Below are 18259 nucleotides of genomic sequence, written 5' to 3'. Positions count from 1 at the left end.
TATGAGTCGGTGTGTGTGTGTGTGTGTGTGTGTGTGTGTGTGTGTGTGTGTGTGTGTGCGCGCGCGCGCGCGCGCGCGCGCGTCCATGTGCGTGTATGTGTTGCCAATATACCTACAAGCATTAGCAGAGAGCAAAAGAAGATAGGAGGCATGGAAATAATATCTATAAAATACAAATCAACTTTAAATCCCACAAGTAAAAACTTTGGTCTGATTTGTGGTACTGCTTAGAAAATGTAAAACTTAGAAAAAAATCATTCTGATAAACTATGTATAGTTCCATATTTTTCTTGGTAATATCCGGTGAGAAGTATAGCATTGATGAAAACAAAGAGTACCACGACCAAGAAACAGCTTACTCAATAAAATAGGAACATATTGTCTTGATTTAATTACATTAACAGTTAAAAATAAAAATTACTACCGTGATTTAATTTTCAGTGCAAACATGTAATAGATATGATAACTATGATACAAATGGTAAATAATGATAAATTAACATTACAGTAAGGCTTCATATTCTGTTTGAAGTGATCAAATATTGATTCTCAGTAGATATGGGGGAAACATTAACACTGAGTTATTTAGGGAAAATGTAAAAAGAGATAAATTAATAATAAAATAAATAAATTAAAATTAAATAATAGAAGTCAAATCATCTAAAAGACAAAAAAAAAGAATTGAGGGAACAAATGGGGAAAAAGTCCTCAAAATACCTCAAATATAATTACAAATTAAAATAAATAAAAATAAGTCAAATCATTTAAAAGATAGAATAAAGGAAAAAAGAATTGAAGAACTAAATAAATCCTAAAAATGCTGAAAATATAATTATGTTTTATGCAATTGAAAATATACCAATTAAAAAACAGAGACGGCCAGAAGAGAGATGTGATCTGAATATAGGTTGTGTAGGATAAATAACTTCAAATATAATGATAAAGATAGGTCGAAAGTAAAAGAATGGAGAAAAAAATATATATCTATATATACATACACACAATGGAATTTTGCCAATCCATTGGAAAGAATTTTGCGATTTGAAGGGAAATGGACAAACCTAGGACAAATCATGTTAAGTGAAGTAATCCAGGCTCAGAGACAACACAAGTTTTCTCTCACATGTAGAAATTAGACCTAAAATATAACTATGCATAATAACATACACAAGGTTCAGTTGTTAATATTACCTCTTAAAAGTATGAAAGGCATATTTCATATGCTCAATCTGTATAAATATGAGCAATAAAGTAATATAGTAGTCAACAGAGTCAAAATCCAAGAAGGTTTTGGTAAAGATAGATTAAACTATGAATTTCTTTTGAGAAACTCTTTGTTGAGAAATTCTATTCACTCTACTATTCAAGGGAGCTTATTCTTAGTAACATTACAAATGTTTCTCTAATTCAAAAGACCCAGACTAAGTGTGGTAGCACACAAATATAACCCCAGCTACTCAGGAGGCAGAGGAGGAGGAAGATCAAAAGTTTGAGCAATGTTAGTAAGATCAAAAGACAAAACAAAAGGCCTGGAGACATGGATCAAGCAGTAACATTACTTGTGTAGCACAATGCAAGGCCCTGGAGTTAATACTGAGTGCTGCAATTAAAATGTCCTATTAGTAATGAAAGGCAAAACAATAAGATTGCCTGTCTTGATTAGTAAGGTAAACATTTATCAAGAATTACTAAAAATAAGATGAATTTCTCAATTTCAGTATTTCTTTCCCTAATAATCTGACATGTCATCTCATATGCATTATAGAGTTGTATTTCTTGAAAAGTGAGAAAATACTGGGCTGAGATTCCAACATCCAATGTACATATCAAACAGGAAAGTAAAATATGTACTGACTAAGCAAAGTTAGCAAGATTTACATGGAAGAGAATACACTATCGGGCAGTGGAAACAATAAAACACTATACTAAGTATTACAAATAAGGGAAACAAGGAAGCCTATGTTTCTTTGGATCTGGCCTACTTCACTTAATAGGATTTTTTCCAAATCTTTCCATTTCCTGAGAATGGGGTGATTTCTGATGGAAGGATAGAATTCCATATGTATATATACCATATATTCTTGATCCAATCATCCACTGAGGGGTATTTGGGTTGATTCCATGTCTTGACTATGGTAAATAATGGTGCAGTGAACATAGTTGTGCTGGTAACTTTAGTGTGGCCTTGTTTGATAGCTCTAGCAGGGGATCACAATAACTCAATAGCTATGTACATTTAAACTTATAAAATGGTGCGAATCAAAATTAACTACAAGATATGGAAATAAGAGGGTTTTTTGTTTTTGTTTTTCTTCGTATACTCTATGCAGTTATTTTTTTTTTTGTTTACCCCCCTTGTCACTTTTTATTTCAATACCCTTTTTATTGTATGTAAGTTTACCTGATTTGGGGATGGGAAGGGATATCACAGAAATGGTGAGGCAAAACAAAGGCTAAACCATTGCAATAGTGAAACTTACTAGATACTATATTGGAGATGAACTTTACAACTTGAGATCGGGGGGAAGTGGAGAGGAGGGAAAACAGGAGTAAATGAGGGTGGCTAACACTGTTTGAAAAGAAATGTACTCCTTACCTTACTTATGTAATCGTAACCCCTCTGTACATCACCTTTACAATAACAAAAGAACCACAGAACTAGCCCCTAAAAGCATGAGGGGCTGAAGAGGCTCATTACTTCAGAACACTCATTACTACTATCCTGAGCAAGTCTTATACTTTGCCAGTCCTGCATCTGAGGGATATGGTACTCTAGGCCTTGCTGTGTAATTGTCACATGTAAATATGGAATATGAAGATATTAAGATAGTCCTAAGGCAAGGAAAGAATGTTGAAAAACTTTTGAAAAGCTAATTATGAATAATGCCAATTCTATTGAGACATAGAGTACATAACAGATAGGCAGGCTTGCTTATTAGGTGAAGTTCATTCTCAGTTTTTCCTTCCTTTCAATACAGCCTGGAAGTAGAGCTGGCTCTGTTTTGTTTCTATTATTGTCAATGCCTCACTTAATTTTTTCTGAATTCCTTTATGGGGACCTGCTATGTGTTCTCAAGCACTAGGTATGACACAATATAACTACCAACCCTTTAGCAGTCAGAGAAGCCTGGGCAGGAAATTCCATTGAATTCTTATGTTTAATTATTCTCCAATTACATAAAGCTGGAAATAGATCTGTGGCTAAAGTGGTAGAGTGCTAGCTTTGAGTGAAAAAGCTAAGGAACAGAACCCAGGCCCTGTACCAGCTCCTGTACCAGCATAAAAAATAAATGAAAGGAAAGGCAACCCAACAGCACTATCTTGTGCATGGACACAGAAAATTTCATCTCAACTAAACATCTCAGAAAAGCATTTTTGCACCATCAACTATTGTCATTCCTAGCATTTCCAGGAGTATATAATATATGAGATGTCAACACTTAAAAAACAGGAACAAATATTTATACTAGCCAGGTGCTGGTGGCTTATGCCTGTAATCCGAGCTATTCAGGAGGCTGAGATCTTAAGGATTGTGATTCAAAACCAGCCTGGGCAGGAAAGTCCAAGAGACTCTCATCTCCAATAAACCACTCAGAAAACTGGAAGTGGTGCAGTGGCTCAAGTGGTAGAGTGCTAGCCTTGAGCTGAAGAGCTGAGGGACAGCGCCCAAGCCCAGGAAAAAAAAAAAAAAAAAAAAAAAAAGACAAAACAGGAAACGGAAGCCTGAGGAATGAGGGAATTAATGTCTCAGTGCTAAAGCCAAATGTCTTTTTAATGTACCAGGTAACCTTCATTCTTTATTACTAAGTACTTAAACCTGTGCATGTGCATACTCCTTCCTCCTTCAGTAAATGAAATTTCAGAGAGAGGTGGTTTGCTACTTAGGAAACATTCTCTGTGTAGAGTAGAATTAAGTCCAGATTCTGTCCCTCTCTCACCTGGTAAACCCAAGTAAAGTGAGATTGGCATACAGAATAGAGATATAAATAGTTATTTGCCTCCTCTTTGCCTATGTATTACAGGAAGTTGAAAAGATGTAGAAACCATAGACAACTACTAATCATTTCTCAGCAAACGTAATAAACTTGCCAGTTCAGAGCCGGTTGCCTTTGTATATGCCTTTAAGTACATAGCAGAATGGTGGATAGCATGGCCTACAGATGAAAGAGGAACCCCATTCTACTCACCCACATGGGGTCACTGAGGTCTGAGTCTTGCATGCGGATACAGTCCATGCTAATTTCAATCTTGTTTGTTGCACCATTTTCTGATGGCTCATCCACAAAGTTCAAGTCAATGGGTTGAACTGAACATATAGGCCTGACAATCCCAAGGAAAGTATATTATTTATGAGGCACTGGCACAAAGTCAAACACATTCACCCCCTTGGTAAAAGGAACATGTTGTGCTTCAAGATGACAAAACTTCTTAGTAGCTTAGAATCAGAAACTCCAAATTTGAATCCTGGCTGAACCCCTTTCTCAGATGGATAATTTCAAGTTGCACATGTGTGGACCGTGCTGGCTAAATGGGAATCATGATAGCAATCTGAATTGCTGGATAAGAATTGGAACAGAATGGATGGATTAAATGTACAGTCTTTTCGACCTATCCTATAGGATTTTCAGGGCAATGATATTCTCTTCACCAACACCTTAATATATCCACTAATCCAAATCTAATAAAAAGGTAATAATAATTCCTAAAAAGATAAAAAAATATGCCCCCAAAATTTGATGTATGTCTTCAAAGTTCCAGGAATGGATTTATTTAAGTTATCAGAGAAACCCTAGGGATATTATTTCAACTTTGTCCATTCTAGAGTTCCCCCAAATGATACTGCTTTTAATAACAATTATGGTTTGGTATAGGATGGTGGACAAATAACTACTGTATTTTGAACACAGACAATATTGGAGGCAATGAATTTTCTCCAACAACATTAACTAATTTCTGGTTCTAGACCATATTTGACCTCCATTTACCAATTATTAGTAGTTTTAGGTATATTTCTTGCTCTTTTGATACTTACTGTTCCAGAAAATCCCAGATATGCTGGAAAACCTCTGGACTGAGGAATTCACTTGTTTGTGTGCTCTGGGACATGGTGGATCGGTAATAACTTTCTTTCCAAGAGAAATGCGCTGGGGTTTCTATGAAACTTAAGAAGACAAAAAAATGAAGCTATTATAATTTCTGTATTTATGATACTCAATGTTTAAATCAAACCATAGTCTATCAAGAAAACATCAAGTGAATCTGTACACTTATGCAGGTCTGTAGAGTACATTTTAATACTTGCACAACTGATATATTTCTTTAGGTAACACTATGAATCCCACTTTGCCACAAAGTCAGACAGACTTAGATGACTAAATAATCAAGTCTCCTATCAAAATACATCTTTCCAAATTAATAATATTGTTATTATGTGATATTCTCTCACTATCCAACATCTGTGTTCTTCAGATTTCCAAAAGAAAATAAACATTTCCTCATTAAACCTGACACCAAGTCTAACATTAAACCCATGTTATACATGTCTCAACTGATTAGATGCCTGTTCTGCCTCCAGCAGCTAAGGAGTCAAATTATAAAACCGGAATGAGCTCGGAAAACTTAAATTTCAACCTCAGAGTAATCATAATAAATTTCTAGTTACTCACATTGGTGTGTTGAGGGGTGGGGGAGGTAATTCTTAATCAGAGTTTAGAATTCTGTAATAGACTAAGGAATAAACATTGAAACACTACAAATTAATATAATTTCTGTTGGCTTTGTTTGTTGCTGGCTCCTCAAGTTTACCTTCACTTGTTTTTTCAACTTTGATCCCTACATATCACAGGGGAATCCTGTTGAGCTCAGGTCAGACATTCTCCAAATTGGAACATTATCTGTGGAGATCATCAGCAAAGTGATTTGTTGTAATGATCACCCCCTAATTCCACCCCCTAATTCTACCCTAGAATAAAATAAGCTAAACTCTGAATCTTATCTGTTGATACTATAAATAGTTAAATAAATAATAAACTTGGACAGTCTACTAACTATCCCCTTCAATTTTGAAATATATTTTCAGGTGTAGTTATATCATTGAAGATTTACTAACACATTTCAAGCTATCTGTAGAAATATAGCCATTTGTTCAACTTAAACATATAGAAAAATGTTTTGTTTGTCAGGAAACATAATTGACAATGGACACATAAAATGAATAAGATTGAACACAAAGTTCACAGTGTAGTATACAGGACCAGGGAAAAATGAAAATGATGAAGGCAAATTAGCCAGGCGTGGTAAGAGCTGATGGTACAGAGGAACACTATATGACAATAACACAAAAACTATTTAGGTAGTATTACGATAGCTTGGTACATGTGAGAAAATTGTAGCTAGAAGAGAACAAGAGAGCTAGAAGTTTCTATGAGTTTAGAAAAGCAGCTATCCAGTGTAATGATAAATTTAAATTGGTGGAAATAGAAGAATGGAATGTCAGTCTTTGTTATGGCTTTTCTGGCTACAATTTGAAAACTTTTCTATAATTAGAAAAGCATCTGAAAACCCATATCTTTAAATTAAAAGTGGAATTGAATTTAATCTTACTTTTGAAGGTGGGCAGACATCAGATTTTCACATTCTACCAATTAATGAACAGGAAGGAGTTGAAAATCAGTAGACTTGTTGCTAAAGTGGAAGTTATAAATACCTGTGTGAACCTTTAGGTATGTTTAAGTTATTTTAAAATTTGTCTTCTGGTCAAAATGAAATAGCAAAAAGAAGAAAAATATGAACTATGATTATAATCCTAGTTAGAGGAGGCTGAGATCTGAGGATTGTGGTTCCAAGCCAGCCTGGACAGGAAAGACCATGAGAGTCTTATTTCCAATTAACCACCAAAAAGCTATCAGTGGAGCTGTGGCTGAAGTGGTAGTAGACCAGCCTTTACAAAAAAGCAAAGGAACTGCACCCAAGCCCTGCAGTCAATCCTCAATACCAGCCCTCAAAATAAAATAAAATACATATAAGGGCCATGATTATAGCTCAGTATCAGATCACTTGTCACACATGTGTTTTAGAACCTTTGTTCAGTCCTTCACACTGCATGAACAAAACAACAAAATTGTAAAAAGCTCTAACTAGTAGTAAAAATCGACATGAACAAACATGTAAACTCTAAAATGTGTATAATAAATGACTGTCCTATGGATGGCCATAGGCACAGATCCATGTTGGGGATCCCATCCAGGGCTTGCGATGCTAGACACGTACTCTGCACTTGAAATATATCTCCACTCCTCTTTCTGCTTATTATAATAATGACTTCTGTAAAGAATGTGGCAGATAGTTTACAATAGTGAAGCAGAAAAAGTTAAAAACAAAATACAAGAATAAAGAGAGTTCCCCTGAGTCCCTAAGAATGCAGGTGTGATGACACAACTCAGTAAGTACAGTCGCAAAAGTGACCCTGCAGGTTCAAGAAAAATTCACAAAAATGCATATTTTGTTGTTGAAGAAAGCAGAAAGCTGAGCAGGAATGGCTCAAGCCTAGCTACTCAGTAGGTTGAGCTCTGAGGATCAGGGCTTGAAGCCAAATCCATGGGAGAGTTATCTCCATTTAACCAGCAAAAAGTCAAAGGTGGACCTGTGGTTCAAGTGGTAGAGCACCAACGTTGAGTGAAACAACTGAGGGACAGTACTCAGACCCTAAGTTCAAACCTAGTACTAGAACTAAAAAAGGGAAAGACAAAAGAAAAAGCAGGAAAGTACTAGAACAAAAAAGACAAAAGAAAAAGCAGGAAACTATGTATAAGAAAAACAATATATTATGTAAGTAGTTTATGTTCAATTATGCAGAAAACTCAACTATCCCAAATAACATATTTCCCATTTCCCAATGACTCCTGGCATGTAGATTTCAAAATAAATTTTAAGAAATCATAACATTTTTGTTGCTGTTGTTTTTCTGATCAGAATCACATTTTGATTTATGGTACACTTCTCTCCTTTCCTTTCCTTTCTTTGTCTTCTCTTTTTAAATATGGCCTCTAGGGTTCTGGTAGGTCCTTGGAAGTAAGAACCATATTTTAGTTTTTGTCCATTCTTGGTTTCACTCTAACACAAAACCTAACACAGAGCAGATGTAAAGAAAATACTGGAGAAGGAAAGATTTGAATTGAGAAAGGAAATACTTGAAAAGTAAAGCAGAAACAGCAATTCCAACATCAGTAAAAGGAAACCTAACATCTGCTTGCTTTCATGAGCAAGTTACTCTGCAGTATACCTGATAGACATTATTTCACAACAACTTTTGAGGTAAATATCAATACTACCACATTTTACAGATCAAAGCATGCTCTGGATTACATGGGAATTGAGAGGAAAAGAGAAAAGAGAGGGAGGAGAGGGGAAGAGAGAGGAGAAGGAAAGAGAGAGGGGGAAATGGAGAGAGAGAGAGAGAGAGAGAGAGAGAGAGAGAGAGAGAGAGAGAGAGGGAGGGAGGGAGGGAGGGAGGGAGAGGGAAAGGGAGAGGGAAAGGGAGAGGGAAAGGGAGAGGGAAAGGGAGAGGGAAAGGGAGAGGGAAAGGGAGAGGGAAAGGGAGAGAGGGAGAGATCAGAGGCTTAAACTCAGGGCCTGGGTGCTATCCCTGAACTTTTCTATTTAAAGCTAGCTAGGGCTCTACCACTTAAGCCACAACTCCCATTTCCGGATTTTTGGTGGCTAATTGGAAATAAGAGCCGCATTGACTGTCTTGCCCAGGCTGGCTTTGAATGGTGATTCTCAGATCTCAGCTTCCTGAAGCAGCTAGGATTAGACTAGCTGTTGTTAAGGATATAGTTTGAGGGTGCCTAATTTGACATTTTCAAGATTAATGACTGCACAAGCAACTCACTTCCTGTATGCTTACATTCCATATTGGTATCAGTGAAAAAGAGAATAGCATAAGTCTCAAAGAACTAGGGAAGTATTGCAGTCCTTACCTTGAAAAAATTTAAAACACTCTTTTCCAGTAAGGGGCAGTAGGTATTCATAACTTAATAATCAATAAAATGGCCTGGGTTATATTTGGAAAATGATAGTCCCTGTCTCTTCTCAGAATTCCTATTTCAAATGTCTCATGAAATAACAAATGCATATTTTAAACCAATTATTTTTGAAAACACACAATTTCGAGATTCAACTACATTTCAATCTGTTTAGAGGTTTTATTTGAGATTCCCTTCTTAAAAGTGCATTTGTCTAAATAGCCATCCTTAAGAAGGCAAGCTCTTATTCATTCAGTTTTTATTCATTCAGATAGCTTGTCTTTATTGGACAGTTTTGAGGATAACATGCAGAATCTCATGCATGCTAAGCAAATGCTCTACCCCTGAGCTATATCTCCAGGACTCAAGTATCATTTTAATATTTGAACAAAGCAATATAATGGTAACACTATTACATAACAAATATAGCACACTCAGCATTTAAAAATATGCCTTTTGACATGCTTAATAAATCCTTCCATGATACAGTTCTGATCCCCATTAAAAATCTTTAATTCATAATATAGTAAACTGTGGCAGAAGACTTACATAAACATTTCCAAAGTAATATGTATAGTTAATGAAAACAATGAAGGTTCAAGCCCAGCAGGCTGGATGCAGGGCCTGTGTTTTTAACTGTCACACTCTGTGATTTTCCTAAGGGTAGTCAGAGGTCAGAGCTCTGGACATGGGAGGGGGGGCATGGAAGGGAGACCCCTGCCTTCTAGGCCTGATGAGTTTGGTGGCTGGGAAGTTGGGCAGGTCTGTGCCCTTTTGGCTCACGTATCCCTCTGAAAGCTGGCTAGCTCTGATGAACTGTAAAACTCCATGTTCAAAAGTTTCTACCATTTATTTTACAGGAAACCTCTGATACACTAATGCCCAAGGGTTGCTGACACCAAAATAGCACTCCCTTTTCTAACATTGCCCCTTATTATTATTATTATTATTATTATTATTATTATTATTATTATTATTATTATTATTTTACCTGTCAGTTCAAAATGCTGTCCTCTGTGATTCCTTCTTACTGAGGAAACCAAGTGTATCTCAGCCTAGACAGGAGAGATCTGCCTTCGCACGTACCCTTCTAACCTCTGCGGCCTTTGTTTACTCTGGCTTTCTAAGTACATCCACCTGATCCTGTCGAAGCCTCATAACTTTCTCATGGAGGCCTATCAGGTTCAGGCCCCTCTTCTCCCTCTCTCCTCTCCAGCCTTAACCACTTAGCCTCTCAGTCTCCCATTAGCCCTGATTTCTCAAACCTGGGATGCTTAGAATATATCAAGGAGAGCATGACCTCAGTCTGTCAGAACTTATAAGAGTAGAAACAATGAAGAGGTATTACTTAAAAGTTTAGCATTTCACCAGAAGTTCCACAGTATGATGCAGCAGAGAACCATTACTGTCTCTACTTAGGATCCCCAAGTGGACAGAATCAACTGATTACAATCACTGGGCAACTGGGCACAACTGATTCCAGGGAGGGAAGTCTGGGTATGTGAAGTATAGGGGCAAATGACTCTCCAGTGGTTTCAAGAAGTCTCTTTAGGAAACAGAGTTGTAAACCAGGCACTGGAGGCTCATATCTATAATCCTAGCTACTCAGTAGACAAGAGAGCTGAGGATTCCAGTTTGAAGCCAGCTCAGGAAGAGGAAGAACCATGAGACCTTTTTCTCCAATTAGCCACCAAAAAGCTAGAAGTGGCAGTGTGACACAAATGGTAAAGAATGAGCCTTGAGGGGAAAAGCTAAGAAATGGTGTCTAGACCCTGAATTCAAGCCTCAATACTGGCACAAAAAAGAAAGGGAGAGAGAGGGAGGAGGAGGAGGAAGAGAAAGAAAAAAGAAAGGAAAAGAAAAGAAAAACTGTAATCTATGGATCATTATTCTCTCTTCTCACCTGCATTCTCCACACAGCCCTAGGCATCTTGATGTGTCCTACTCCTGGTTCTTTTCTTTTCTTTTTTTAAAATTTCTGGTTGTTTTCTTGAATCCTAAAGATCCATGCAGAGCTGAAAATACTAGGCAGTGCAGTAAGGATCACATTCTTTGCTGCTGTCTGAACTAGCTGGCTAGGTAACTATGTAAAAGAAGGTTATTGGATTATTAGATGATCTCTAAGCTTCCTTCCCATTTTACTATTCTATTAATTTAAGGCACAATCCTATTTGTTCCTCACTGACAAAAGCAGCCTCCGTACTTTCTGCATTCAATTGATAATAGGCAACTCATCTAGGAAAACCTTTTCAGGACACCTGGTAAAGATGGTTTCATGATGCCCACTGGAAGCCAGTATAGCATGACTGCAGAGCTCTTCACTCTTCCTACTGTGCCAGGAGCTATCTCTGCCAGACTTTATCTCTGCGTCTTTAATATTCTACAGACACAAAGGAAAATTTCAAAAAGATGGGATTGGATGAGTAACAATAAAGCCTTTAAAATGTGTTTATTTGGGCTGGGAAGGTGGCCCAGTGGAAGAGTGCATGCCTTGCATGCATGAGGCCCTGGGTTCGATTCCTCAGCACCACATAAGCAGGAAAAAGCCAGAAGTGGTATTGCAGCTCAAGTGGTAGAGCGCTAGCCTTGAGCTGAAGAGCTGAGGGACAGCGCCCAGGCCCAGAGTTCAGGCACCATGACTGACCAAAAATAAATAAATAAATAAAATGTGTTTATTTATTTTTACCTCTTAATACCACTTAGAAGATAAATCCATTTGGGTCAGGGCTTCAGAGGTATCCAAAGCATTATGTTATTAAGACAACTATGTACATTTCAGGAAAGAAACTTTTTTTAAAGTTCATAGACAGATGTTGGTTGCTCATGCCTGTAATCCTAGATACTTAGAAGGCTGAGATTTGAGGATCTTTGTTCAAAGACTGCAAGGGCTGAAAAATCTGTGATACCCTTGTCTCCAATTAGCCCAGCAAGAGAAAAAAAATGGAAATGGAGGTATGGCCCAAGTGGTATAGTATGTGCCAACTTTAGTGTAAAAGCCAAGTAAGAGAATGAGGCTTTGAGTTCAAGTCCCAGTAACAGGCACACACACACACACACACACACACACACACACACACACACACACACACACACACACACATACACACACACACACAATGTTCATAGAGTATAAGAGGCATATTCCCATAGAAAATGGTTCTCAAAGGAAATTTGATTCAAGAAAATTAATGACTTTTTTCTTTTGTTTTCTTTTTTTCCCCTTTGTGTGTGGGCTTAAATTCGAGGCCTAGGTGCTGACCATTAGTTTTTTTGCTCCAGGTTGGCTCTCTACCTCTTTTTTTTTTTTAATAAGTTTTTTATTGTGAAAATACTGTACAAAGGGGTTACAGTTACATTAGCAAAGTAATGAGGACCTTTCTTATCCAGCATTGTTGCCTCCTCCTTTGTTTTTCCCCTACCATCTCCCATTCCATCCCTCCCACCTCCTCAACTGCCTCCCCCATCCCCCTCCCCCGCTTGAATTGTAAAGTTCATTTTTTCGACATAGCATCTTGTACATCTCATTGTTGCAATGGGTCAATCCTGATTTAAACAATGTGTTTTTTTCCCTTCCTCTCCCAAAATTATATCAACATCAAATACAGTGAAAACAGGGGTTATACTGTGGGGGAGGGACATACAAAGAAACAAAAAAAATCACATGGTACATTATAAATACGTTAGAAACAATAGCAAGGAAGAAAAAAACACTTGTGTTCCTATCTTGGGGTTCATTTCCTTAATATAATCTTATCTGACCTTTTTGCTTGTCCCAGACATATACTAGTTATTGCAAATAAGGGAAACCATGGAACCTATGTTTCTGTGGGCCTGGCTTACTTCACTTAATATAATTTTTTCCAACTCTTTCCATTTCCTAACAAATGGGGCAATGTCATTCTTTCCGATGGAGGCATAGAATTCAATTGTGTATATATACCACATTTTCTTGATTCATTCATCTACTGAGGGGCATCTGGGTTGGTTCCATATCTTAGCTTTGGTCAGTAATGCTGCAATAAACATAGTTGTGCTGGTAGCTTTAATATGGTCTTGTTGGTGATCATTTGGGTAAATGCCCAAAAGTGGGATTGCTGGGTCATAGGGGAACTCTATGTGGAGTCTTTTGAAGAACCTCCATACTACTTTCCAAAGTGGTTGAACAAGTTTACACTCCCATAACAATGCAGTAGGGTTCCCTTCTGTCCACATCCCCTCCAGTATCTGTTGTTATTAGAGTTCTTGATTATAAACATTCTAACTTGGGTGAGGTGGAATCTCAATATTATTTTGATTTACGCATTTCTTCATGTGTCTATTGGCCATTCTTATTTCCCCTTCAGAGAAGTTTCTCCTTAAGTCTTTAGCCTACTTATTTACCGGGCAGTTGTTTCTTTGAGGATTTGTTGTTAGGGGATTTAATTTTTGAGTTCCAAGTATATTTTAGATATGAGACCCTTGTCCATTGTATGTCTAGTGAAGATCTTCTCCCAATCCAAGGGCTTGCTATTGATCTTGCTAGCTATGTCCTTTGCCATGCAGAAGGTCTGCAGCTTCATGCAATCCCATTTGTCCAACCTTTCTTTGATTTGTTGTGTTTCTGGGTCTCTATTAAGAAAATTAAGGCCTGTGCCAAGGAGACCTAAGGTTTGTCCTATTCCATCCTGTAATATTTTCAAGGTGTCAGCTTTGACTCTGAGGTCTTTGATCCATTTAGAGTTGATTCTGGTGCAGGGTGATATAAGAGGATCTAGCTTTAGTTTTCTGCAGGTAATTAACCAATTTTGCCAGCACCATTTACTGAAGAGACTGTCTTTCTTCCATTCTATTTTTTTTAGCTCCCTTATCAAACATTAGGTGGCTATAGGTCTGTGGGTTCATTTCTGGGTTTTCAATTCTATTCCATTGCTCCTGATGTTTGTTCTTGTGCCAGTACCAAGCTGTTTTGATTACTATGGCTTTGTAGTAGAGTTTGAAATTTGGTATTGATAGTCCTCCAGCACTGTTCTTTCTGTTAAGGATAGTTTTTGCTAATTGGGTTCTTTTATTGTTCCATATAAATTTTTGGATTGCTTCTTCTATTGCCTTGAAGAATGAGGTTGGAATATTGATAGGTATCCCATTGAATTTGTAGATAGCCTTGGAAAGTATTGCCATTTTTCACTGTGTTGATCCTTCCAATCCAGGAGCATGGGAGGTTTTTCCACTTTCTAAGTTGTGCTTTGATTTCCTTTTTCAGGTTTTTAAAGTTTTCATCATAGAAGTCCTTCACTTCTTTGGTTGAGTTAATTCCCATATATTTCATTTTTTGTAGGGCTATTATAAAAGGAGTTGCTTTCCTGATTTCAGCTGCACTCTTTTCATTGTTGGCATACAGAAAAGCCAATGATTTTTGAGGGTTAATTTTATACCCTGCTACTTTGCCTAAGTTTCAAATCAGCTCGAGTAATTTGGGAGTGGACTCCATGGGATTCTTTAAATACAAGATAATGTCATCTGCAAAGAGGGAGAGTTTTACTTCATCTTTCCCTATTTGGATCCCCTTTATGTTTGCATCTTGTCTTATTGCTGTAGCTAGGCATTCTAATACTAGATTGAAGAGAAGTGGAAGAGAGTGGACATCCTTGTCTCACTCCTGAGGGCTCTCTACCTTTTGAGCCACAGTCTCAGTTCTGGCTTTGTGCTAGTTAAATAGAGACAAGAATTTCATAGACTTTTCTGCTTGCTCTGGCTCCAAAACTTGATCCGTAGACCTTAACCTACTGAGTAGTTAGGATTACAGGCATGAGCCACAATTTATTTTATTTTTATTTTATTTTTACAACTCACCCCAGTTAATGCTGAATTCCAATCAATTTCATACACCTCTATCACACTCCCTGCACCATTCCCTCTAAGAAATAGCATCCTCAACAGGTTTTTTTTTCCTTTCAATGTATTACTCTTTCTTAAACTGAAGTATACAAACTACTAGCCACTATGCCATTCTGCCAGGTGTTTAGACAATACCCATTTGGTGAGGTATATTCTATAACTCTAACTTTCCAGTGGCAGAGTTAAAGGCTTGTGACAGAGAACAGCTCCACAGCTGAAAATATTTTCCATATGATACTTTATTAAAAACTTCAAACCCTACCTAAAATGTAAAAAGAAAATTCCTTGCCCAATTAAAAATATTTCAATTTCCAAAGGAAAGAAATAGGGATGCTTGTTGTTGATCAGGTAGAATGGTTATAGGAATGATTTGGTGGCATAATGTGATTTCTGATAAACTGGAGGCAAAAGTAACAGCTATAAAAGTGTGCATGGTGGGCAAGTAATGGGAGAGAACAAGCTGAGTACCATGGGAGTTGCAAGTCAGATCTGGAAGCTTGGAGCTGATCACCAGTTGAGCTTTTCAGAACCAGCTGCAGCTTAGTTTGTAAATAGATGCTCTATGGCTATATATAAATAAAAGTTGACATTACCAGAAGGAGCCACAATTCATAAAGAATAAACTCTTTCAGGCTTGGCACCACTGGCTCACCCCTAAACCCTAGCTACTCAAGAGGCTGAAATCTGACAAGCAAGGTTCAAAGCCAGCCCTGGCAGGAAAAGTCAAAGAGACTCTTACCTCCAATTAATCAGCAAAAATCTGGAAGTGGAGCTGTGCTTCAAGTGACAGAGCAGTAGCCCTGAGCTAAGGGATAGTGCCTAGACTCTGAGTTCAAGCCACAGTACTGACAACAAAATTAAATAAATAAATTCATAAATAGAAATTCTTTCTCCAAATTTGGGACATTGTCTTCTATGGATTGGCAGCTTGCTCTAGTATTCATAGGTCATGATCTCGGTATTAATGTTTTCTTCCAATGTACCTAGATTTGGTAATTAAATCTATACTTTCTCAGTCATATTTGTGGTATAGCTGAGAAATATTGGAGTTCCTCATGCAGACCACTTAAACTAAACACATCCATGGATATAAATACTGTATTGTTACAGTCTACATCTGGTTAATTGTTCCTCTTTCCAGGTCAATAGTAGAACGCATAGTTGGCATATGTTATATTCTGAGTTCAGTGGGTTTTTTTTCATTTTTGTTTTTTATAGGTAAATGAATAGTTTTTAAGATTTTAAAAGCCATTTCCATCTTTTCAACCTACCCCTAGATCATCTTACATTTGTAGTTTCTCTGGGAAAATCAAATTGTGTGCTAGTTAAGTAAGTAAAATTGTTGTATGCTTACATATTTTTTAACAATATATTTCCTACAGTAAGCACTAAAGTTTTAAGTGGTATATCAAGGGTGTCCATCCTTAGGCAATTAAATATTATCTGTGAGATTTATATTTTATTTTTTTCTTTAAATAGTTAATTCAAAAACTAAAACACAAGATGTCCACTTGCTCAGGAACCTGGACCGTGTTGCTTCATCCCTGGAAGGTCACACCTACAGAAATCCCTCAAGTCTATCAAAGATCATCACATGGAAATGCTTGCGAAGGTTCCTTGTGGTTTATTATCTCAAGATTAGCAATTTCTATTATCCCATAGCCTATTCTCTTTTCTAATTTTATCTTTTGTCCAACAGAACACCTTCTTTTGCTGTTATGTGATTTTTCCAGTGTTATCCTGTTAAAGTTTGAAACATCAGATTACATGGCAAGCTATCACCTTTGCCCACATGAACACCTTCTGTTAATTGTGTTCCATGAGTGTACGTTCCTGCTTCTGCTTCTTCCATGTCAAGAAAAAGAATGACTTCTGGAAGCTATATCTGATTTCAAGCTAAAAGGAAAAATGAAAGAAGATGATTTCTCTAAAAGAAAAGGTTTATCCAGTGTAGAACAGAAATTCTCTAGCCAAATGCTCAGCAGGAAACAACTAAGGTGTGGGACAAATACTGCTTTGCTTTTGATTAGTGAGAGCAACTTCATTTCATTTGGATGTCTATATTCCTAACTTTAGATTTTTTTCTATGACTTGTAGCATAGAAGAATTCAAATTCAGCATAGCTGAGTAAAAATGACACCCATTCTCTCTTCTCATTTATTTTGAGAAGATGTCAGCTCTTCACATTTTAAATATACATATATAGTATATGTTAATATACTATATATGTTATGTATAATACAGTATATAATAAACATATATACTATACATCTGACCTTATAGTTTTTCAGTTTTTCCAAATTTATCAAAAGTAATGACATCCCTTTTCAAGTTGATCCCTTAATTAGTGTGAGAACCATTTAGTATGTCATTTATTATGAAATAATTCTATAATTGGTCAAGAGTAGCATGTGTGTGTTTGCATGTTAGATTTACTGGATAGCAGTAGAAACATAGGTGCAGCTTTCCGGCAGAAAACTGTGTGTATGTGTGTGTGTATGTGTGTGTGTGTGAGTGTGATGGTACACACAGTATTCACTGATAATGAATGGATGTGTTTCTGATTTGTGTGAATTAAGTGTAAAGACATAGGAGCATCTGATCAAGGAAGGCTAGTGCTATGATATGCAGAAGGACTGAAGACAAAATTAAGAAAAACAGATCAGTGCCACAGCAAGAAGGGCATGTAGGGAAGACAGTTGAGGTTTTCTTCGGGGACTTTTAGAAACATTGGCCTTCATAAAAGTGTTTAGTTCTGTGAGAGTAAGAGTATTGGGTTTTGTTCATCTCCCTTGTGTTATGTGATGTGAGAACTGGAAAGTCCCATTTGTAATGATGCCTTTCCAAGCCTTTCACTGAGTGGGGAAATGACCAGAAACCCTAAAGGTAAGTCATCATAGAAGGAACAGTTTCAGGATACTTTAACACTGAAATTCAAAATAAGTGAAGGGTATCCTATACTATATCATCAATTCTCTGATATACCCACTGTTCAGTGACAGAGAATTTAAAAACACTTCTAGAGCTAGTCATCTGTAATTCAAGCTTTTCAGAATGCTGAGATCTAAGGAGCTCAGGAAGATAAATCCAAAAGACCCTTATTTCCAATTAACCAGTAAAAAGTCAGAAATGGAGCTATGGCTCAAATAGTAGAGTACCACCTTTGAGGGGAAAAGCCAAGTGGGCATGTAAGGCTCTGAGTTGAAGCCCCAGTTCTGATGTGCATACACACACACACACACACACACACACACACACACACACACACACTCACACACACACACATAAGAAAAAGAGTAAGTAAATAAATTTTAAAAATACATTTAAAAATACTCATGAAGACAAATGTTCTTAAGCAAATAT

The 18259-nt window shown here is 37.0% G+C and overlaps 1 protein-coding gene across 5 annotated transcripts in view; it reads right to left on the bottom strand.

Moving 5' to 3' along the window:
• The window catches only part of Tp63 (tumor protein p63), a 211289-nt gene that overhangs the window by 134052 nt on the left and 58978 nt on the right, over positions 1-18259 (bottom strand). For all 5 annotated transcript variants that reach the window (XM_070029816.1, XM_070029817.1, XM_070029821.1 and 2 more), the window contains exons 2-3: positions 5032-5160; positions 4187-4319 (exon numbers count right to left, since the gene is read on the bottom strand). In XM_070029816.1, coding sequence (XP_069885917.1) covers positions 4187-4319; positions 5032-5160 — 262 coding nt within the window. The remainder of the gene's footprint in view (positions 1-4186; positions 4320-5031; positions 5161-18259) is intronic.

This window comes from Dipodomys merriami, unplaced genomic scaffold (assembly GCF_024711535.1).
Source record: "Dipodomys merriami isolate MVZ:Mamm:240054 unplaced genomic scaffold, mDipMer1.0.p SCAF_2, whole genome shotgun sequence".
Classification (NCBI taxonomy): Eukaryota; Metazoa; Chordata; class Mammalia; order Rodentia; family Heteromyidae; genus Dipodomys; species Dipodomys merriami.
This window is presented reverse-complemented; position numbering and strand designations above follow the sequence as displayed.